The sequence below is a fragment of the Talpa occidentalis genome, unplaced genomic scaffold (genome assembly GCF_014898055.3).
Source record: "Talpa occidentalis isolate TD23 unplaced genomic scaffold, MPIMG_talOcc4v2.1 talOcc4.4, whole genome shotgun sequence".
In the NCBI taxonomy this organism is placed as follows: Eukaryota; Metazoa; Chordata; class Mammalia; order Eulipotyphla; family Talpidae; genus Talpa; species Talpa occidentalis.
The window spans coordinates 77,255,731-77,279,684 of NW_023604295.1; the positions used below are offsets into that span (position 1 = coordinate 77,255,731).

At 38.8% G+C, this 23,954-nt stretch overlaps 1 protein-coding gene across 1 annotated transcript in view; it reads left to right on the forward strand.

Moving 5' to 3' along the window:
* The window catches only part of LRRC31 (leucine rich repeat containing 31), a 69,477-nt gene extending 47,020 nt beyond the window's left edge, over positions 1-22,457 (forward strand). The window contains exons 6-10 of the mRNA XM_054701115.1: positions 689-856; positions 2,636-2,803; positions 7,021-7,188; positions 21,464-21,908; positions 22,257-22,457. Coding sequence (XP_054557090.1) covers positions 689-856; positions 2,636-2,803; positions 7,021-7,188; positions 21,464-21,780 — 821 coding nt within the window. The 3' untranslated portion in view covers positions 21,781-21,908; positions 22,257-22,457. The remainder of the gene's footprint in view (positions 1-688; positions 857-2,635; positions 2,804-7,020; positions 7,189-21,463; positions 21,909-22,256) is intronic.
* Positions 22,458-23,954: the final 1,497 nt, after the last annotated feature.

The window sequence follows — 23,954 nt, forward strand, 5'->3', positions numbered from 1 at the left end:
AATTTTGTATTTAATTTTAAGCTATTTGGAAATAATAAAAAATATAAATAGTGGTTATGCTGGGAAATAAGAAATTTTAGGTAATTAAAATTTTCTTTAGGTCTTTTCTTTCTTTAGGTCTGTTAAAATGGCCATATATTTTCATGATTATCTGAATATGAAAAGGTCAGGATATTTTGGTTTTAAGTAAAAGCTTCTGTTCCACCAAAGCTCTCCAATTTCTCTTACTTTTACTAATTTTGGCATTATTATGATGGCAGTAGACAGGTATTGGCAGTGATAAAAAGAATGACTTCATTGGCATTTGTAGTTAAGACTTACTCCCTTATAGAGTGTCCATATTAAGGGAGGATAGGAAATAAAATTGTTTTTCTTTCAGCTCACAGAGTCTGCAATATCCTTCCCACTAGCAGTTTGAGTAAGTCTAGAATTCTGTGAAAATGTCAGTGCTCACGTAGAATAGGAAATTAGTTGCAGGATTCAGTTCAAACCCCTTGGACTATACATTTAAAGCCAATTGTCAGGTTCATTGAGGGCTGATGGTAGGAAGGTTGAAGTTATTCTTCCATCATGGCTTTTTTCAGTGTGTTTTCTCAGTTTCCCTGTGCACACCCGCCCCCTCTCCTGTCCCACTCCTTCCTATGACCTTCCATAATATGTCACAATGGGATTTTGACTTTCTTCACAGACGCTGCTTTTAGATACATGTGTGAGCTGAGGAAACTAGACCTGTCCTCCAATAAAGAGCTGGGTGGAGGTTTTGAAGACTCACCAGCTCAGTTGGCCACATTGGAGCATCTGGAAGTCCTGGATCTTCACCAGTGCTCACTGACGGTGGAAGACGTGGTGTCACTGAGTAAGTATTGCAGGAATGCAGGGCCAGGGAAGAAATTTCAGGCTTTGGCCTCTGTTTGAAAACTTGGAAAATTTGAGATGTACACTTAAATTTGCTTTTTATGAAGTGACTGGGAAGATCAAATCACAAATGTTCTGTGAATGCTCCCATTTAGCATTTGGCATGTATTAGGTGCATCATAAATGTTAGTGAATCTAAATCCCCCCTCTACACATCTGAAATAATAGGTGTGGCACTCAAAAGAGTAAAAATGAACTGTTCTATTGATTTTTGAAAAGATGGAAATGAAAATATATCCCATTTAGATCTTATATCACATAAATTATATCTTATAATCAAATAAATTATCCTTTCCTCTGGCCATTTTTGGATAGCTAAAAAAATGGAATTATAGATTATTTAGCCAGTAACTATTGATTAATCAACTAATGGTGTAGGTGTCATGCTGTGGACTAAGGGAAACTCGCCATCAAGGAACTTCCATCTGGTAGCAATAAGCTGATAAAAATCTAAGTTATGTGGTGACATGCAAAGGGCTGTGGGGTCAGTAGAGAACTAGATCTATTGGGGCTACACCTGTCTGCTTTGCTTTCCTTCCTTCATCTCCTCTCTTTCTTGTCTCCTCTTTTTACAAACATTTCTGCCTCTAGTATTGCAGGTATTGATGTGCACTGGGGATAAAGCAGCTTCTAAACACAGATCTCACCTTCAGTGAGTGGGGACAGAAAACACACCACCAACAAATACCACGTAGACTAAGGGTGATGGGGCAGTGACTAAGGGTGCTTAGCTTAGGTGGCCCTGGAGAGTTCCAAGGCGGTGAGCCCAGGACATTGCATTTCCCACTGTGGAAAGAACTAGAGTAAGAGCCTGGAGGCAAGAAAAGTGACAGAAAGATAATGAAGCAGAAGGAACTCCTGGCACAGCAGGTGTCCTTAGAACCCACTCCAGTGCCTCACCAACATGCATCTGTCCTGATATCTTGGTTTCCTTGACTTCCTGGTATTTCTACATTCTGAGAAAAAAAATCATGCTATCAGACATTCATCGTGCAGTCAATATGTACCAGGCCCTATAGCAAGCACTTTACATAAACCAAGTCACTTTATCTTCCAACAGTTAATGTTATTATTTTTTTTTTTTTTTTTTTTTTTATAGAGGCATGTTTTATTTATTTATTTGTTTGTTTGTTTCGGTTATACATGCACTGGGTACAGTCAGAAGCACAGGAGGGTGAGAGAATTCACTAGAGCCAGAGCGGGGAGCAGAGCAGGCAGAAGGACCGAAGTACACTGCTGAGGGGAGCAGCGGGCGGCAGGAGAGGTCTGCGCGCCATGTGGGACCCTCCTCTGGTGGCCGGGGAGCAGCCGGGGATCGAACCGGCGCCGCAGAGGCTGCGGGCAGCTTCGCAACCCAGCACTCAACCGCTGCGCCACCGGGGAGGCCCAATGTTATTATTTTTGAGAAAACTGAGGATTAGAGAAGCTAAGTAACTTGTCAAAACCCACAGTTCTTTAGTAGCATAATCAGGATCAGAACCCCATTCCCTCTGTCTCCAAAATCTTGGCTCTGCACGTCTAACCTGGAGAGAGGCCTGGAAGCAGAAAAGCCCAGGCCATAGCCTGGGAAGAGCGGCTGGTTGTGTGTGATATATGAGGGAGGGTCACAGTCTGATGGGGAAACTGGGATTGCTGATCAAGAAGATTGTGGGCACCAAACACCCAGAAGAATCTTTGTGAGGTGGTGCCGGTAATGTGTCACTTTTCGTTATTTTAACAGCCCAGGTTATCCCTTTACTCTCCAATCTTCAAGAACTAGATTTATCTGCCAACAAAAAGATGGGCAGCTCTTCCGAAAACCTCCTCAGTAGGCTCCGGTTTTTACCAGCATTGAAGATACTACTAATCAACAATTGTGCTTTGGAAAGTGAGGCTTTTAATGCTCTGGGTAAGAGAATTCCCCAAAATGCTGTATAATGACATGATAACATGCCCAGAAACACTTGAGAGGGGAGGTGTGTCTTCTGTTCATTACATGTCAATTCATTCCATAGCTCAGCCACAGGCAAAGTTCTGAAGGACTAATTTGTCTTCTTTTCAGGAAATAAACTTTCTTAAAAGTGACCTTTAGAATGTTTCTGGCATTAGCAAATTTAACATTAAAATTCAATGTGTATATAGCCAAATCTGCTGGTTTATGTCCATGGTAACTTGTAATTTCAAGTTACCCTGTAATTTCAAGTTTCCCTCTGCTTCATTATCTTTCTGCCACTTTTCTTGCCTCCAGGCTCTTGCTCTAGTTCTTTCCACTGTGGGAAATGCAATGTCTTGGGCTCACTGCCTTGAATTTATGTGGTGCCAACATAAATTCAGGTTGCTGTGAGCCTGAAGGGACGTAGTTACTGGTGTGTGAGCCTAGCTGATCAGCAGCATCGACTTTCCAACAAGACTTATTTTCCTCTCAGGAATCTGAGCCTGCCCCCAGGTCGTGGGTAGGTCATGGGTACATTCCAGTCCAGATCAAATGATTGAATCTGAAATTTCTGCAAATTCAGGGGCAAAGTGTTGTCAGCCGTAGAGGGAGCTATTTTGAAACAAAGAGACTTTGCAGCATTTTCCAAAACTCACCACCCAGGCAGCCAGCACTTGGGCACATGGTGTCAAGATGGAGTACCCGATGCCACCTCCCAGGTTCAGTGATTGGCTGGGACTCTGTCTCAGTACATAGGTGTACTCACATTGAGATTTATTACAGTGAAAGGATACAAGGCAAAATGAGCAAAAGGAAAGAGCCATGAAGCAAAGTCTTCTAAGTATCCTTCCAAAGACAAGGACAAGAAGACCAAACTGTCCTCTCTAAGAACAGTGCCCAGAACACACTTCATTCCTCCAGCAAGTTGTTGTGACGTGTGTGAAATATTATCTAGAGGTGGGCTGACCTGAACCTTAAACTTCAGGGTTTTTTGGGGGGTTGGTCACGTAGGCACCTTCTACTTGCACTTACCAAAACTCTTGGTTTCCAGAGGAAACCTGCTTCAGTATAAATTGTATTTTTTGTTCACAGTTTAGGCGGAGTCAGGGAATGGCAGGAAAGCTTCCTGATTCCAGCCTGGTGAGCAGGTCTTTCCAAGGATGGCAGTTCAGGCCTAGGAGGTTGCCTTTTTATCTACACAGGCACAAGCCTGGTGTGGTGGGATCCTGGGACTTCCTTGAGAGTGATGAAAACAGAGGCCTTTCCTCTGTACTTCTCCTAAGTATCCTGCCAGTTGACATTTTTTTAAAAAATGAGTGTCACTACAGACCAGACAGGGCTATTATTAATGAAATTAATGTCTTTTATTAGTAAAAATAATATGCAGTCATTTATTGCTACCTATTAATAAAATAAATGCATTCCACGTATCCTAAATTCAAGGGACTCTACATTTAGGGTACTCTTACCCTCCTTTTCAGTGCAAATTTATTGTTCAACCCACATGGACTTGGTCCTTGCCATGAACTGCTTTAGTCTTTCCCCAGATTTGCTCATTTCTGGATGGGATAAGTATTGGGATACGTGCCTTTCAGGACTGGAGTTCTTAATCTAGGGTCCATGCCCCCCACCCCCCCCCCCCCCGCCCCAGACCTGAGGGTCAGTCTATAGTGATACTTAGGGGAATGGGCTGTGAGCTCCCTAAATTTTTTTGTGGGAGAAGTATACAGTATATTTTCCGGTTTCTGGAGTCAGTCTGCCTGAAATCCAATCCTGGCTCTGGTTCTGGCTCCTGTGACCTGAGGTATTTCCCATCTCTGCTTCAGTTTCCTCATCAGCTAATGGTACAAGCATCATACCTCATAGAGTTGTAAGAAGGTGATGGGCTGCTGTCTGTAATGTTCCTGGACAGGTGCCTGACACCCAGCAAATGCTCAATAAATACTACTTGTTGATATTATTATAGGGAGAGTATGTACATTTCAATTGAAAGGTAAATCAGATCATATCACTGCTAAGTTTAAGAAAAGTCAGTGGTTGCCTGTGTTACCTCAGGTGAAAATCTAACTTCCTCCACATGATGTATCAGGCTCAGATGATCTGGTCTCTCTTCCACTTGCTCCCTGAACCTCACCTCAGTTGACTTCCTTCCTTCTTTACACCTTTCTTTCTAGCCTCTTAATATTTCTGGTCTCTGTGATGCCCCATCCCATTCTTACCCAGGAAGTTCTGACTTCAGGCCTTGGTGTAAACATCTTTTAACAGCAACTTCTCTATTTGTGCTTTTTCCTTATAGCCTTTATTAGGATTTAAAATGACATATATATTTGTGTGCTTTTTTTAATGTCTGAATTTCCCCCATAGTATAATCTCTTTGAGGGTATGGATTATGTTTATTATTCACTGCATACCCAGTGCATTTTTCTACACATTAGTTAAGTAAATAATAAACTTCTTAAAGGGGTCTGTAATCCAAGTGGTTAGATACACAAACACACACACACACACACACACACTCACAAACAATACAGATCAGACTAATATTCACATGGGAAAGTTCCACAAAAATTAAATTTGGGGACAATATGATGCTTCATAAATATACTTTCTAGTTGGAAAATTTTTCTTAGAAAATTTTGTTTTAGTTTTGGGTCTTCTGCCATCAGAAGATATAGTTCTTTCCAATTATAGCTGTATAATGAATTATAGTCAAGTAGGCATTACACTAAATTACACCACTTGAAAATATATCACTCAATTTGAATTAAGAAGTAAAACAAGGGGCCTCTCTGGTGGTGCAAGGGCTAAAGTCCTAGTGCTATCAAGTTATAACTAGCCACTGCAGTCTGAGTTGGATCCCTGACCAGGGAGCTAACCCACATGGCGCAGCAGACCTCTCCTGTCTTGCCCGCTCCTCCCTTCAACAGTGTATTTCAGTAGATCTGCCTGTTCTGCTCTTCACTCTGCCTCTCTGATGCATTCTCTCACCCCCACCCCCCGCACCTCTGACTTACACCCCAGTTCTTATATGCCTAAACAAATAAAAATAAATCTTGCCCCAAAAAAGAAGTAAAACAAGTAAATATGTGTTTCTCTACATCACTTTTATTTATTTTCTTTTTTAAATTTATTTTTTTACATCATTGTTCATTTTGAAACAATATTTGCTTCCCCCTTCCCCTTCCTGGGTACAGTCCCCATAGAATTTCCTTCACCAATGCACCCGTGCACCATCACCACAGTCCCCTGTTCTCCTCCCTCTCTCTCCCTCCTCCTCCTGGGATTAAATCAAATTGAAAAGCTTCTGTACAACAAAAGAGACGTTAACCAAAACAAAGAGACACCCCACTTGTTGGGAAAAAGTTTTCGTACTCCATACAAGTGATAAGGGACTGATCACAAAGATATGCAAAGAACTCACAGGACTCAACAAAAACAAAGTAAACAATCCAGTCAAGAAATGGGTAGAACTTAAAAGATATTTCTCAAAGAGGAAATGTAAATAGCTACATCACTTTTAGAAAAAGACTATGTTCTATTTTTTATTATTTAGTCTCTTCCACACAAGGGTAGGGTTTTCTTTTTAGATATTATAAGAGAAAATATATATTTGCTCTTGATAGCAAATTATTCTGTAGAAAGGAAACAGAATAAAATGTAATTAACTACTGTACCTAGGGAATATGTTGTTCTGGTTAACTTATGTGAAAGGGAACTGAGAAGCAGAAAATCCTTTAATATCCCCACAAAATCTAAATACATGATTTCCCTTGTTTTTCTCTGTAACTGCAGTTAAGAGACACAGAAAATTTTGGTGTCTCAGAGTCCTGGAGAGACTTGGTCCATCTCTGAATTTCAGCAGTGACTATACAGTGGGATATGTGCGGAGCAGGGCACACTCTGGAAATCTCGGCTAGTTGTCCAAACGCCTTGTCTTTCTTCTTCCTAAATGTGAGGTAAAGGAAAGCAATACCAGTTGATAGTGAATTCCATTTAATCCAGTTTTGCTTTTCTAAAGTTTCCAACATTTCTCCCAAATAAAAATAGACAATATAAATTGAGGTCATGAGTTTCAGGCAGGGGAAAATGGTCTCACAACTTTTAATAGGTTACCTAGCCTGGGCTATTCAAATTCAAGGCTATCTTCTCCAAGAAATACTAAATGAGTACTATTTTCACCCTTACAATTTTAGCTGAAGCCTCCATTCACCTCCATGCTCTGCAAATATTCAACCTTTCTTGGAATAAGTGTGTTGGTGGCAACCTGAAGCTGCTTCTAGAAACACTGAAGCTGTCAACGTCCCTTCAAGTTCTGAGGCTGAGCAGCTGTTCCCTGGTGACAGAAGACATAATTCTTCTGGGTTTGTATCTCCTGATTACAGAGCAGTCCTGCCACCCAGGCCTGATGTGTGGCCCTGGTGGCGAAGGAGCAAGCACTGGGCCTCTCATCCACAGTCTATAGGAAAGATCACATTAAAACACAGGAGGGTAATTCTAAAACTGGAAGGACAGTGGAGAATGTTTCCTAAAAGGAGATGGAAATATTTGTGGTAGTGGGAGGTTCCCGCCAGGCAACTGGTGTCTGCTCCACACCCCTCATCCATGAGTGTTTGGTGTTTTCTAGCTAGCTCGGTGTGAACCAGCTTCAGTCATCACATCCCCATCACTAGTCATTCATCAGTTGCCAGATCTCTGAAGCAATGAACACCCCTCCAAAAAAAATTTGGGTCCAGAACAGTCCCTCCAGGTAGATATATTTGTGTTCTTGTGTAAATAGAGTGATCTTGTTATAGCATGATATGTGTGCCCTCAAAGTCATGTGCTATCTAAAAATCACACTATAATTGTCATGGTCCTTATGGTTAGAAGCACAACAATCAAAAACATCATCATCAATGACACTTTTAAAAGCAAAGGAAACGAATGAAAATGACGTTGAGGCTTATTGATGTTAAAGGTTACAAATAAATAAGCACCGCAGTAAGGATAACCCTTACTCTTGAAAATGAACTAAAGTTAGCTTGCGGGAGTGGCCAGCACAGTCCCACTGGCCCACCCCTGCCTCCCAGGCTCTCCGTTCTTGTTCAAGAGGAAAGGAACAAAGAGAGATGGGAAAAGAGTGAAAGAAAAAGAACAGAATGGAGAGAAACAGCACAACACTGAGAGGAAAGGAGGAACTGAAGATTCAAGGCTGCACAGCCCTGATTGTAGTTTGTCAGCTTTTCTAAGTGTGGAAGGGGGATTATCTGACTTCAAAAAGTACAAACCCCAGATGTGGAGTGGGAGCCTCTGCTCTGTGCTGTGGTATGTGTGGGTTTTGATTTTGCCTGTACCGTGCTTGGCTCAGCAAGTGGTTTTCTGTGTTGACTTAATGTTTCCTGTGGATGAGTTACATGTAAGCAAATAAGAAATTTGCATTATGCTTAAATTATCCTCTGATATGTCAATCTAGTTGGAACAAATTTGCATCTTCAAAGCAAGCTTTATGGCAAAATCCAGCATAACTAGAAGAGGAGGACAAAACATTGTGATTTTAATTTGCATTTCCCTAATGACTAATGATGCTGAGGTTATTTTTCTGTGCTTATTTGTCAACTCTTTATCTTCTTTAGTGAAGTGTCTGTTCTTACCTTTGCCTAATTGTAAAAATTGGATTGTTTTCTTATGGATGATAGTTCTCTAGTTTTCTAGATACAAGAATGTGATTGCAAATATAGTCTCTGTAGCTGCAGCTTGTCTTCTTAGTCTCTCTTTTTTTATTAAATTATTTTTATTGTGGTAACATTGGTTTACACCACTGTACATGATTAGCGGTATAGATTCACACTCTTCAAATGTAAGTTAGCATACCAGGCAGACCCCCAAAGTACCACTTCTTTTAATAGCATCTTTTGAAGAGCAAAACTATATGTTTTGATGAGATCTATTTATATATTTGCTAATTAGATGGCTGGAGATTTCTGTGTTGCACCTTAGAATATTTTGCTAAACCCCAGTTCTCAAGGCTTTATTTTCTTTATAAAAGTTTTTTATTTGACTTATCCATTTTGAGTTAATTTGTATAGGGGTGAGGTATGGGTTGAGGTTATGTTTTGCGTATGACCGCTAAACTACTCAAGCACTATCAGTTGAAAAAGACTATCCTTTCTCCAGTGAATTGTCTATATTTGTGTCAAAAAGTCATCGGTCATATTTTTGACTGTCTATTTCTATTCTCTCTATTTTGTTCCATTGATCTGTTGTGTTTTTTTTTTGTTTTTTTTTTTTTTGTTATTGTTGTTGTCTATTTTTTCACCAATACCACATAGTCTTGACTACTGAAGCATTAGAGTAAGCCTTGAAATCAGGTAGTGTGTCTATTCTGACTTTGTTCTTTTTCCAAATCATTTTGCTTATTATAGTTCCTTGGCATATAAATTAAAACATCATCTTGTCGTTATCTACAAAAACTCCTAGAATTTTGACTGAGATTGCATTGAATATATAAAGTCAGGAAGAAATGACAACTATATTGGGAGCGCTATACATAAATACAGGATAACTATTTAGCTTCTCTTTGACTTTTTTCATTGGTGTTTTAACATTAGTTTCATTAGTTTTTATCATATAGATCCTGAAAATATTTTGTTAAATGTATATGTAAACAATTCATTTTTTAAAGATTTATTTATTTATGCATACTAGAGTTAGAGTACAGACCAGAGGTGTGGGGGGTGAGAGGATTCACCAGAGACAGAGTGGGGAACAGAATAGGCAGACTGACTGAAACACACTGCTGAGGGGAGCAGCAGCGGGCACGACAGGAGAGGTCTGCTGTGCCATGTGTGTTACTCCCTGGCCTGCCCCGGGGCATCTAACTCCTCTTGCTGCAGAGTCTGTGGATTGCTCCATGGTGCTGTGCTTAACCCCTTGTGTCACCAGGGAGGCCCAACAATTAATTTTTTGTTGCTCTTATAAAAGATACTGTTTTTAAATTTTTAATTCCCAGTTGGTCACTGATGGTATCTAGAAATACAACTGACTTTTGGATATTGATATTTTATACTGTGACCTTACTAAACTCATCCATTTGTACTAGCATATTTTTGGTAGATGTCACAGGATTTTCTACTTAGTTGTATCATCTAGTTAGAAACAGCTTTATTTCTTATTTTCTAGCCTGTGTATTTTTTTTTTAATCTTTTCCTTGGTTATTTAATTGGCATGGACTACCTGTCAATCTTGAATGCATTGAGAACAAATATTCTTGCCTTGTTCCCATTTTCAGAAGGAAAGCAGTCATTTACCAATAAATATAATTTCAGCTATAGGTTTTTTGTAAACATGTCCATTGTTATACAAAGGAATCTTAATTTGGAAAGAGTTTTTAAATGCTAAATTGGTACTTCAGTCACAGGATAAACTCCACTTAGTTGTCATGTATTATTATTTTTTTTTAATTTTTTTTTTTTATATTCCCCATATAATTGCAACCCTAGGTAAATACCTAGGAGTGGAATTGCTGGATCATATGGAAGCTCTATGTTTAGTAGGTTGAGGAATCTCCACACAGCTCTCCATAGTGGTTGGACCAGTTTGTACTCCCACCAGCAATGCAGGAGAGTTCCTTTTTCTCCACATCCTCACCGACATTTGTTGTTGCTAATTTTTTTAATATGTGCCATTCTCACTGGTGTGAGATGGTATCTCATGGTAGTTTTGATTTGCATTTCCCTGATTGCAAGTGATGTTGAACGTTTTTTCATATGTCTGTTGGCCATTTGTATTTCCTCTTTGGAGAAGTTTCTTTTTAGCGCTTCTGCCCATTTTTTGACTGGATTATTTTCTTTGTTTTTGTTGAGTCTCATCAGCTCTTTGTAGATTTTTGTGATCAGTCCTTTATCATTAGTGTTGTGTGCAAAAATTTTTCTCGCAGTCAGTGGGGTTTCTCTTTGTTTTGTTATCGTCTCTTTTGCTGTGCAAAAGCTCTTTTATTTAATGTAGTCCCAGCTGTTTATCTTTGCCTTCACTATCACTGCTTTGGGTGATGTGTCTGTAAATATGTCTTTGAGGTGCATGTCATATAGTGTTTCGCCTATATTTCCTTCTATATATTTTATGGTTTTAGGCCTTATGTCTAATTCTTTAATTCATTTTGAGTTGTTTTTTGTGCATGGGGTGAGGTAGTAGTCAAGTTTCATTCTTTTGCATGTAGTGACCCAGTTTTCCCAGCACCATTTATTGAACAAACTTTCTTTGCTCCATTGCATATTCTTTGCTCCTTCATCAAAGATTAGTTGACCATAAATCTATGGGTTTATTTCTGGGTTTTCTATTCAGTTCATTGGTCCATGTGTCTGTTCTTGTTCCAATACCATGCAGTTTTGATGATTATGATTTTGTAGTATAGTTTGAAGTCTGGGAGTGTGATGCCTCCATTCCCTTCTTTTTTTTCAGGAGGGTTTTGGCTATTCGGGTTTTTGGCAGCTCCATATGAATTTCATCAATATTTTTTCTATTTCTTTGAAGAATGTCATTGAAATTTTAATTGGAATAGCATTGAATCTGTATATTGCTTTGGTAGGATGGCCATTTTGATAATGTTAATTCTTCTGATCCATGAGCAGGGGATGTCTTTCCATTTCTTTATGTCTACTTCTATTTATTTTAACAATGTTTTATAGTTTTCTTTGTATAAGTCCTTTACTTCTTTTGTTAGGTTTATTCCCAGGTATTTGATTTTTTTTTTTGTTTCAATAATAAAAAGAATGTTTTTTTTGATTTCTTCTTCTTCAGATTTATTGTTTGTGTATAGGAAGGCTACTGATTTTTGTGCTTTGATTTTGTATCCTGTTATTTTTTTATATATTGTTGGATCCTTGTTTGTGGCTTCATTCATGAGAAATAATCCAATAATTTTCTTGTAATGCACAGATAGGAAATGTTCCTTCCTCTTCTATTTCCTGGAAAGATTGTATAGATTGGTGTTATTTTTTTCCTTATTTGTTTCACAAAATTCACCATCGAGGCCATTCTACACATGGATTTTTATTTGTGAGAAATTTGAAATCACAAATTCAATTTTAAAAATAGATACAGTGCCATTAGGTTATCTCTTCTTTCATGAGTGACTTTTGGTACCTCATGTTGTCCTGAAATTGACCTATTTTATCTAGATGCTAACATTTATGGAAATAAATTTTCCTTTATTATTCTTTTAATGTCCATTGTTCTCTTATTATTCATTTAATGTCAGTGGTGATAACATCTCTCTTATTCCTGACATTTGTTGATTGTGTTTCTATTTTTTCTTGGCTAGTCTGATTAAAGGTGTGTTAGTTTTCTATTGCTGTGTAACAAATTCATTTATGACATAAAGCATTTATTTGTTCTCAGTTCTGTCAGTCAGATCTGGCACAGCTTATCTGGGTTTTTGCAGTCAGGATATTAGAAGGCAGAAATCAAGATATCAGCTTGTCTGAATTCTTATCTAAAGGTCTCAGAATCCACTTTCTAGCTCATTCTTTTTCATTTCTTTCTTTTCAAACTGCCTAGGGAGATATAGGAGAAGATAGGTAACATCAATCACTGTAATTTGGGACATATATCACATGGGCTGTGCTATTTTTTAATTGAATATCAATATAATTGACATAAAACATATTTTAGTGTCAGATCAACAACATAATGATTTGACATTTATATATACTGCAAAATGGTCATGACAATAATTCTATTACCATCTTTTCCCTAACAAATTTCAAATCTGCAATGCCACATTATTAACTATAGTTCCCATGCTGTCCCTCACATGTCCTTGACTTATTTATTTTGTAACTGGAAGTTAGTACCTCTTGATCCCCTTCTTCCCTTTCACTCATCCCTCTCCATCCCTCCACCCCTCTGGTAAATGCCAATCTGTTTTTGTCTTTATAATTTTTATTTTTTTAGAATCTATATATAAATAAAATCCTTGATACATGACCCCCTCATCTTAAAATAGCAATGGAGTGTCAGTACTCTCACACTTTAAATCTCTCTGATTACTTTTCCTGTGACCTCCTTCCTCTTCTGCCACTAGCTGGAGGAAATTCTCTGCTTTTAAAGTGCATGTGCATTAGATTAACCCCATTTGCATAAACTGCCTTTCTTAGTCAACTTCACCATATAACACAACCATCATATTCACAGTTCTGGGGATTAGGGTGGAAATCTTGGGATCATCTTAGAATTTTGACTACCGTATGAGGTTGGCAATGTTATCAATCTTCATAAAAAATCAATACTTCATTACATTCCCCCCTCCAATTGGGCATCATTAAACATGTTTTTATGTTTAACGATGACTTTGTTTCATATAAAGTCTGCAATTAAAATTAGCATTTTAATTATTTTTTGTCTGCGTCAAGTTTTATTAATCTTAGATTCAGCAGTTATTTATTTTTTCCTATTTTTTTTACTACCATTATTTTCTCAGGTCAATTTTATATTTACACTTTTTGTCAAATGTGTGCTTTCTCATTCTTTCAATTTCCAGTCAGTAACAAGTATTACCACATGTGGTTTTAACCATTGCCACTTATGTATTGCTTTAATTATTTCTAACAGAAGTATTCTTAAAGAATTTATTAATCACTGGTAGTTCATGTCTTGAGTTTTATAAATAACTATTATTTTTTGATATGGTAAACTACAACAAAAGTATTTTCATGGCCTATGATCTTGTAACCCAGATTTAAAAATGTATAGTGAATATAAAACAGTAAACATACTAAATGCAAAAATATACTAAATAGGTTACTCATAGGATGGGGAAATTAAAACAGTGTAGGAAAGGTAAAATGATGTCTGGGATTTGCTTTAAATGCTGAAAAACAAAATGAAGTAACAGGCCAGGGACTAGATGAGCTGAAATTCATGTAATAAAGACATGAAGCTGAGTAAGAGGGACTTGGGTGGAGCTCACTCTCCTAGTCTCTCTACTTTGAAAAATTCCATGTAAAGAGAAAAAGCATGTGCATTGTCTTAAACACTTAGGTCTTGACAGTAGAATGAGTAATTCTGTGAGACAGAAAGACAGAGAGGAGGAGTCGTATTAACACAAGGGGCCGAGCGCAGCTGTCGAGTCTATGGACAGCTCGGTTCTCAAATGCACTGTGGAATCAAACTGTCACACATGAAAGTGATGGGCCGGAGCATCCTGCTTGGTTTGGAATCTAAAATGTGTGTGGAATAAACGAAAGACCAGGACACGTTTAATCCTGAAGGGGGAAAATTGGAGGAAACTGCTTCTGGTCAACAATGCTGGGCTGGCCCCAAGAATGGAGGTCAACAGCAGGCTGAGCCTGGCAACGGATGAGAGTCAGCGGAGGCAGCTCTGCCCCCATTAGACGCACTTGCCTAAGTCGCTCCATTGAGGTAACCTGAAAATGTGCTGTAGGTGGAATCAGAGCGGTCATCAGTAGGTAACCTGAGAAAGGGATTCCTCTCTCGTCATGTATCTGAGGACTGAATGAGGAGGTCTCAAGGTGCTTTCCAACTCTGAGGTTCTACACTACTCACCTGATTTCTGTCGTCTATTCCTGCTTTTGACTGACAAGGGAAGCATGTGCTGCTTGCTTTAGGTGTCTCTCCCAGTGCCTCCCTCCTATCAACAGAAACCATTATTATTTTCTTAGTTTCATCACTAACTATTGTATATTAAGTGCCATTTCAGGTAGTGCTGTGATGTATGTCAGTCTAAGGAAAAATTGTGGCATGTATTGGAGCTCTCCGGTTGAATTAGAAATTATCCAGGTAGGGCCTCCCCGGTGGCGCAGCGCTTGAGCGCTGGATGGTGAAGCTGCCGGCAGCCTCTGCAGCACCGGTTGGATCCCCGGCTGGCTGGCGGGTGAGGGTCCCACAAGGCCCGTGGACCTCTCGTGCCACCTGCTGCTCCCCTCAGCAGTGTACTTGGTCAATCTGCCTGTTCTGCTCTCCGCTCTGGCTCTGGTGAATTCTCTCCCCCCAACCCCCACCCACCGCGCTTCTGACTGTACCCAGCGCATGTATAAATAAATAAATAAATAAATAAATAAATCTTTAAAAAAAAAATTACCCAGGTATATTATGCACATGGAATGTGGTCAATTAAATAATTGTTGAATAAAAAATGACAATGAATCAGCAATGAAAAATTAAACAATATTAAACAGAAAACTATTTACAAGTGGTGCTTTGTTAAGCCAGTGAATCATCATTCCTCATTTTTACATTTTATAATTTTTTATTAAGGTAACTTTGGTTTACAACACTGCATATGATTCAGAGCTGTAGGATACCAGCTTTTCAGGTGTGTGTTAGCACACCGCATCCCTAACCAAGGCATTCACAGTCCCTCCCCCACCATAGTCCATTGTGCCTGCCCCCTTTTTTCTTTCTTCTCTATCTTCCCTTTGCACTCCAGTAACTTCAGTTTTACAGTCAGGTTCTAAGGTCAGTTTTTGGTTTGGTGTTGACTGACATTTTGTTTTGAACCTTCATACTGCACATATAAGTTAGACCATTTGATACTTCTCTTTCTCCTCCTGATTTATTTCACTTAGCATAATACATTTGTCAGAAATGTCAAGAGCTTATATATATTTTTATTTCTGAGTAGTGTTCCATCGTGTAAATATACCACATCTTCTTAATCCACTCATCTGTCCTTGGGTACTGAGTTTGTTTCTGTAACTTGGCTATTGTAAAGAGTGCTGCAGTGAACTTACGAATACATATATCCCTTCAAAGTGGTATTTTTGCATTCTTCCAGTGGGTACTTAGGAGTGGAATTTCTAGGTCATATAGTAGATCTATTTTTAATATTTTGAGACGCTTTCACACTGTTTTCCATAAGGGATATACTAGACTGCATTCCCAATAACAGTATACAAGAGTTTCTTTTTCTCCACATCCTTATAAATGCTTGTTTCTGGTCTTTTTGATAAGGGCCATTTTCATAGGTCTGAGGTGTTATCTCACTGTGATTTTGATTTGCATTTCCCTAATGATAAGTGATGTTGAACATTTTTCATGGGTCTGTTGGCTAGCTATAAGTCTTCTTTAGAGAGGTGCTTATTAAGCTATTCTATCTATTTTTTGGTTGGGTTATTTGTTTTCTTGTTATCGAGTTGAATGAGTTCTTTACAGATCTTGGATATCAGCCTCTTGTTAGATGTACAATGCAGAAATATTTTCTCCCATTCAGTAGGCTGTCTTTTTGTTTAATCTTAGTTTTTTTCTCTGTGCTGAAACTTTAAGTTTGATGTAGCCCAATTGTTTACATACTCTCTTTTTCCCCCTTATCATTGGAGGCAAATCTACAAAGAAATCACTGAAGTCAATGTTTTAGGGTGCTTTGCCTATGTTGTCTTCAATGTGCTTTGTGGTTTCAGATTTTACATTCAAGTCATTAATCCATTATGAGTTAATTTTTGTTTAAGGTATAAAATAGTGATTGAGTTTCATTCTTTTGTATGTGACTATCCAGTTTCTTAACACTATTTGTTAAAAAGATTTTTTTCTCCAATGATATACTTGATTCATTTGTCATAGATTAATTGTCCATACATGTGTGGATTTATTTTTGTTTGTGTGTTGGATTTTATTATAGTACCATACTATTTTGATTACGGTATCTTTGTGTTATAGTTTGAAGTCTGGGAGTGTGACACCACCAAATCTTCTTTTTTAAGATTGCTTTGGCTATGTGTAGTCTTTTGTGTTTCACATGAATATCATTAATATTTGTTCTATTTCTTTGAAGAATACCATTGAAGCCTTGATACAGATTATATTAAATCTTTATATAGCTTTGGATAAGATGGCCATTTTAACAATGTTAATTCTTCCAATGTATGAGTAGGGAATATCTCCATTTTTGTGTCTTCCATTTCTTTTAAAATGTCTTAAAGTTTTTATTGTGTAACCCCTTACCTCCTTTATTAAGTTTACTCCTAGGTATTTTATTCTTTTCCATATGATTGTAAATGGGATTATTTTCTTGTTTTTTTCCTAGCTTATTATTTGCATATAGGAATGCAACTGATTTTTGTTAACTGATTTTGTAACTTGCCACTTTATTGTGCTGATTTATTGTTTCAATTAATTTTTTTAGTGGAGTCTTTGGGATTTTCTATGCAGATTATCAAGGCATCTGCAAATAGTGATAGTTTACTTTTTCTTTCCCAGTTTGGATTACTTTCATATCTTTCCCTTGCCTAATTGCTCCAGCTAGGATTTTCAATATCATGTTAAAAAGTGATAGTGATGTTGAAAGTGGATATCCAGTCTTGTATCAGATCTTAGAGGAAAAGTTTTCAGTCTTTCACCACTGAGTATGGTGCTTGCTGAAGGTTTGTCAAATATAACCTCTATTATATTGAGGTATGTTCCATCTATCCCCAGTTTTTTCAGGCTTTTTATCATAAATGGATGTTGAATCTTATAAAATGCTTTCTCTGCATCTATTGATATGATCATGATTTTTTATCTTTGCTTTAGTTGATGTGGTGAATTGCACTGATCAATTGTCTGATGTTGAACTGCCCTCATGGCCCTGGAATAAATTCCAATTGGCCATGATACATGACCCTTTTATTGCATCATTGAATTCAGGTGTTTAAGATTTTGTTGAGGATCTGTGTTCTTCAGTGGTATTGGTTTGCAATTTCCTTCCTTCCTTCCTTCCTTCCTTCCTTCCTTCCTTCCTTCCTTCCTTCCTTCCTTCCTTCCTTCCTTCCTTCCTTCCTTCCTTCCTTCCTTCCTTCCTTCCTTCCTTCCTTCCTTCCTTCCTTCCTTCCTTCCTTCCTTCCTTCCTTCCTTCCTTCCTTCCTTCCTTCCTTCCTTCCTTCCTTCCTTCCTTCCTGTCTGCCTTTGGCATCAGAGTAATATTAGCCTCAAAAAATGTGTTTGTAAACTTTCCTTCTTCCTCAATTTTTGGAAGACTTTGAGAAGGATAGGTATTAATGTTCTTCTTTGAAGGTTGTACAGAATTTACTAGTGAACCCAACTTGTTCTGTTTTTTTATTTTTGGGAGACTTTTCTATTTCAACTTCCTTGCTTGTAATTGGTCTATTCAGGTTTTCTATTTCTTCCTGATTCAGTCTTGGAAGATTGTATATGTCTAATAATTGTCCATTTCTCAAGGTTCATCAATTAATTGGCATACAGATGTTTGACATATGGGTTTTTTTTCCTTCTTTCCCTGTGAGCCTAGCTCTGAGTTTGTCTATTTTGATTATTTTCCTTAAGAACCAGCTTTTGGTTTTACTGATCTTTTGAACTGTCTTTTTGGTTTTTGTTTATTTATGCCCTAATTTTTATTATGTCTTTCCTTCTACTTAATTTTGGTTTTGTTTGTTCTTCCTTTTCTAGTTCCTTAAGGTTTAAAGTTGGATTATTTATTTGAGCTCTTCCTTGTTTCTTTTTTTATTTTATTATTTAAATTGTGTGTGTGTGTGTGTGTGTGTATGTTTGTAGAGGAACTAGGGTGTAGGCCTGAGGTGTTGGGCATGAGAAGATTCACCAGAGACAGAGTGGGGAGCAGAAAAGGTGGATCTACTGAAATACACTGCTGAGGGGAGCAGCAGGCAAAATAGGAGATGTCTGTTGTGTCATGTGGGTTAGATCCTTGGTCAGTGATCAAACTCAGGCTGTAGCAGTAATAGTGCGGACTTAAAGCCTAGGCCACCAGGGAGGCCCCCTTTTTCTTATTTCTTTATGTGGGCCCATGTTGTTATATACTGCCTTCTTAGCACTGCTTTTGACAGGTCACATAAATCCTGGTAGTATGTGTATTCATTTTCACCTGTCTCCAGATATTTTTTAAATTTATTTTTATATTTTATTTTAAATTTATTTATGCATACAAGAACTGGGGTGTAGGCCTCAGGTGTTGGGTATGAGAGGATTCACCAGAGACAGAGTGGGGAGCAGAACAGGTTGATCGATTGAAATATACTGCTGAGGGAAGCAGTGGGCAAGAGAGAAGAGATCTGCTGTGCCATATGTGGGTTGGCTCCCTGGCCAGGGATCCAACTCATGTTGCAGTGGCTAGTGATAACTTGATAGCGCTAGGACTTTAACCCTTGCACCACCAGGGAGACCCTATTTTCTTAATTTCTTCTTTGATTTCCCCATTAAGTTAGTAATCATTAATAGTGTGTTGGCAGTCTCCACATATTAGAGGGTTTTCTTGCTTTCTTTTTTGGTGGCTGCTTTCCAGTTTGATACCATTGTGATAAGAGAAGAGACTTGACATGATTTCTGTCTTCATGAATTTATTTGACACTTATTTTGTGACCCACTGTGTGATCTATCCTGGAGAATGTTCCATGTGCACTTGAGAAGAATGTGTACTCAGCTTTTTGGGATTATAGTACTCAATTAATGTCCAGTAGGCCATCTGAATTAATTCCTCATTTAAAGCTATTGTTTCCGGGCCTCCCTGGTGGCACAAGGGGTTAAGACACAACCTATTAAGCCGTCCACAACCTCTGCAGCATGAGTTCGATCCCCGACCAGGGAGCAACACACATGGTGCAGCAGACCTCTCCTGACTTGCCCGTTGCTCCCCTCAGCAGTGTACTTCGGCCCGTCTGCCTGTTCTGTTCCCCACTCTGTCTCTGATGAACCCTCTCACGCCCCCCCCCCACACACACCTCTGGCCTGTACCCCAGCTCTTGTATGCATAAATAAATAAATCTTTTAAAAAATAAAGCTATTGTTTCCTTTTTGATATTTTGTCTGGTTGATTTGTCCATTGAGGAGACAGGGGTGTTGAAGTCCCCATACAACTACTATGTGCCTGCCAATAACTCTTTTGAGGTTTGTTAATAGTTGCCATATATTTTTATATTCCTTCATTTGGGATATGTAGGTGAGTATTGTGTCCTCCTTAGGTGTTATTCCCTTGATCATTATATAATGAATATTTCTATCTCTTCTTCCTTTTTTTTTTTTTTTCACGTGGTGAATTCGGTTTATTCAGAAATAAAAGTGAAACACCCAGGAATCTTGTTCCCTTTTTTAAGTTGGGAGTCTGTTTTGTCTGATATAGGTGTGGTGGTTCCTGCCTTTTTTGCGGGGGTCGCATTTGCTTGTAGGATTGTTTTCTAACCATTTACTTGGAGCCAATGTTTATCTTTGGAGCACAGATGGGTGTCCTGGAGACAGCAGGCAGTTGGGATTTGTTCTCTAATCCAGCCAGTCACCCTGTGCCTTTTGTTGGTTGAATCCAGTTTGTTTACATTTGGAGTAATTATTGATATATGAGGACTTGTTGCTGCCATTTTGTCTTTACTTTTCTACTTCTATCTATATCCTTATTCATTAGCTTTTCCCAGTTTTAAATGATTTTGGTGTTTGTTCTTTCTGTTCATCTGTAGATCTAGAGACCTGATTTTGTATCTGCTGAGTCACCTAAGGGAGTCAGGGTAGGGGAGGGACAAGAGGGGTCCAGATTCTGGTAGTAGCTTTGGAATGGGGATGGCTCATGCCTGTGTCACTGCCAATATACCCCCCTCTGTGGGTTCCAGATCCCATATTGGAGTCTGTGTAGTCTGTGCACTCTCTGGTGAACTCGACAAGGTCAGCACCAGTCCTGAGGATGGGGAGGGGGAATGCAGCCCGATGCACTGCTTCTTTCACTGGCCACCCAGCCCACTGGGAGTATCCCAGATCCCCCACACATGACTCCCTTCAGTCATTAGTGTATGTGTCCACACCGCTGAACTTTCCTGTTTACAGGCCCGCCGGCCAGGCAGCATAGCCATGGCTTGCAAGGTGACCTTCTGCCCAGACCAAAACCTCTTGGCCCTTCTCTCCACCTGTGTCTTACTTAATGAAGCATGAAGTTCTTGAATGTCCCTTCAGGTGTGGTTCTGTCTGGTCTCCAACGTGCAAGAGTTGTTCCACTTTTGTCCCCATCACATAGTCCTCTGGGTGTAGGACCAGTATGGGTTATCTTTCAGACTATTTTCCGTAAAGTAAAGCAACATACCTCCTCTGATGCCATCTTTTTTTTTTTTTTTTTTAAGATTTACTTATTTATTTATACAAGCACTGGGTACAGTCAGAAGCGCAGGAGGGTGAGAGAATTCACCAAAGCTAGAGCCAGGAACAGAACAGGCAGACTGACGAAATACATTGCTGAGGGGAGCAGCGGGCGGCAGGAGAGGTCTGTTGCGCCATGTGGGACACTCACCGATGGCCGGGGATCGAACCAGCACTGCAGAGGCTGTGGGCAGCTTCGCAGCCCAGCGCTCAACCACTGTGCCACCAAGGGAGGCTCCTCTGATGCCATCTTTGACCCAACCCCCTCTCCTCACATGTAATTAGAGAAAGTCTGTAGGAAGAACTGGAACTTAATGGAGCAGAGAGAAGGAACTTGTCAGAAAGAAATTTTTTGGATTGGGATTTAGAAAAAGAATCTATTTCAAGTTATACATGGGAGACACAGCAAAAATGTGTTAAAAGAGTAGCTTCAGGAACCCTAAATAAAACTGCTAATAATCAATCAGCACTCATTACAAATCTTTCCATTACTAATCTTAGATAGACAGTGCTACTGGAAGTGGGAAAAAGTCATGGTAGAAAGTATTGTATTTTAGCAGTTAGTGTACTTTTCTTTTTCAGCATCAATAATACAACGAGGTCACCTGGCCAGTCTGCAGAAGTTGGACCTGAGCTATAACGACAGCATCTGTGAAAAAGGATGGGCTGTGTTCTGCCAAAGCGTGTGGCTCCTCAAAGAATTAACGGAACTGGATATTAGTCTTCGACCATCAGCTCTACAGGCTTGTGGAAGATGGTTTAGAGACTTGCTATGCGCTGTGACCAAACTTCCCAAGATCACTGAGATTGGAATGAGAAGATGGATTCTCCCAGTGTCACAGCAGGAGGAACTGAATCACCAAAGAGGCATTCACTTTGACCATGGCGGGTTTCAGTAGGCAGACGTCCTAGGGCTTAGTAAACCACAAAGCCTCTCTAAGGGAGGAAGAGAACCTATATGAATGTCAGGGCAATCAAAGGAGGATCAACTTCTGGGCTGTTTCATGGGATTTATTACAAAAATCATGTAAATATTTGTGTATCTTTATAGTTAAATACTAGCATGTCTTTTATTCTCTATCTTATGAAACAAGGATGACATTTTTTGATGGATTTTCATTTGCTTTGGATATATAATTTTTTCACTTACTGTATAGAAGGCCTGCCCCAAATGATTAGATTCTGGTAATGCATTCCTTTTTCTTGCCCTGGAGATCCCTGCTGCTCCTTTTCTTAGATGTTAAATATAGGAAATTTCCTATGTGTTCTAAATATGTGGGTGTAGGGTAAATGATTTTCAGGCTTTTCTGCCCTCTGCCATTAGGATTGTATGCCTAATGGGGGCTCCTGCATTTTGTTACATTGTTATTTTCAGTTGTGTTGTTTACTCTTGTGGGCCATGGCTGCGGTATTGATATATTCATCAAGAGAAGCAGAGGTAAGAGAGAGAAAGAAGAGGAGAGAGAAGGCCAGAGAGCCCAGACTTGCCTGGGGCTTGGAGACCTGGCAGCCTTCTGGCCCTTCCTGCTGTGTACCTGGTTGCTGCACTACATGTAAAAGCTCAATAAAAGCCTGCAAAAGCCACCAAGGGCTCCAGGACTCCTCCTTTATCTGCTCCAATCATAGAAGGGCTCAGGGCCCTTCTTGGCACAACAATGGGTATATGTCTATGTATGAAATTCTAATGCTGGCCTCCCTGGTGGCACAGGGGTTAAGCACAGCACTGTGAAGCTATCCACAGCCTCTGCAGCATGAGTTCGATCCCCGGCTGGCCAGAAAGCTATCCACATAACGCAGCAGACCTCTCCTATCACGCCCACTGCTCCCCTCAGCAGTGTATTTTAGTCAGTCTGCCTGTTCAGTTCCCTGCTGAATCCTCTCACTCCCCGCCTCCACCTCTGGCCTGTACCCCAGTTCTTGTACGCATAAATAAATCTTAAAAAAAAAAAAGAAATTCTAATGTGAAAGGCACTAATGGTGTCATAATTTTTTATTATTCTTACCATTATTATATGTATCTTAATGTGGTCCACTCACACTTTTTTTTCAGAAAGTGTTTATTCAGTGTTTTATTATTTTATATTCTGGAGCCCTTTATTTCAGAAATAAACAACTAATAATAGTAGCTGACATATAAAGTTTAGTACAAAGTGGTCAAAAATTCTAAACCCACTATCAAAAATTCTAAACCCACTATCTTGTTAAAATACAGTAAAATCTCTTCTTGTTAAAATAAACAAACATGTTACCTCTGGGCATTTCATTGGCAGGGAATTTACAACATAAAAACTAATTCATTGGTTAAACTTATTGTGTTATAAGTGATTTTTGAATTTTTTGGTTTTCTTTTATTGGGGACTGGAGTTCATTGAATGGCAGAGGTATCTCCTCACACATTTCTGTTATGATATGCTCTAATCAAATTATGATTTGCTTTCTTCTTATTGCACTAATAATTAATAATGCAATCTTTTTTTGAAAGATATGCAGAATTTGAATCAATACTACTTCAAAAGAAATAGTCATTGAGGTGAGGAAATTTTGAACGGTATAAAAGGGAATGTTTTGGTTAATATAGAATAATTCATTTGTCTGTGTATCCCCATGAATTCCATGAACATCTATGCTCATACAAAAACCCTATCAACAAATGTTCATTTGTTTTTAATAGCCCCAAACTGGAAATAACACAGTATCCTCCAATGTATAAATGGTTAAACTATGGCACAATGCAATAGTATTCAGCAATAGCTTTCTGTTGTTGAAATATGATTACGTACAATCATTTGAATGATTTTCAAGTGAACTAGGCTGAATAAAAAAAGCCAATCCCAAAAGATTACATTCTATGTGATTTTGAATCATTCTTGAAATAACAAATGGTAGAGATCAAGAACAAGTAAGACATTGGGAGAGGGTTAGGTAGTAGGGATGTCTAAAAGTCATAGCCTAAGATTTGTGGTAATGAAACAATTATAAGTGTTGAATATGATGGTGCCTACATAAAGCTACATCTGACAAAATTGCACTGAAACACCACACACACACACACACACACACACACACAAATGAA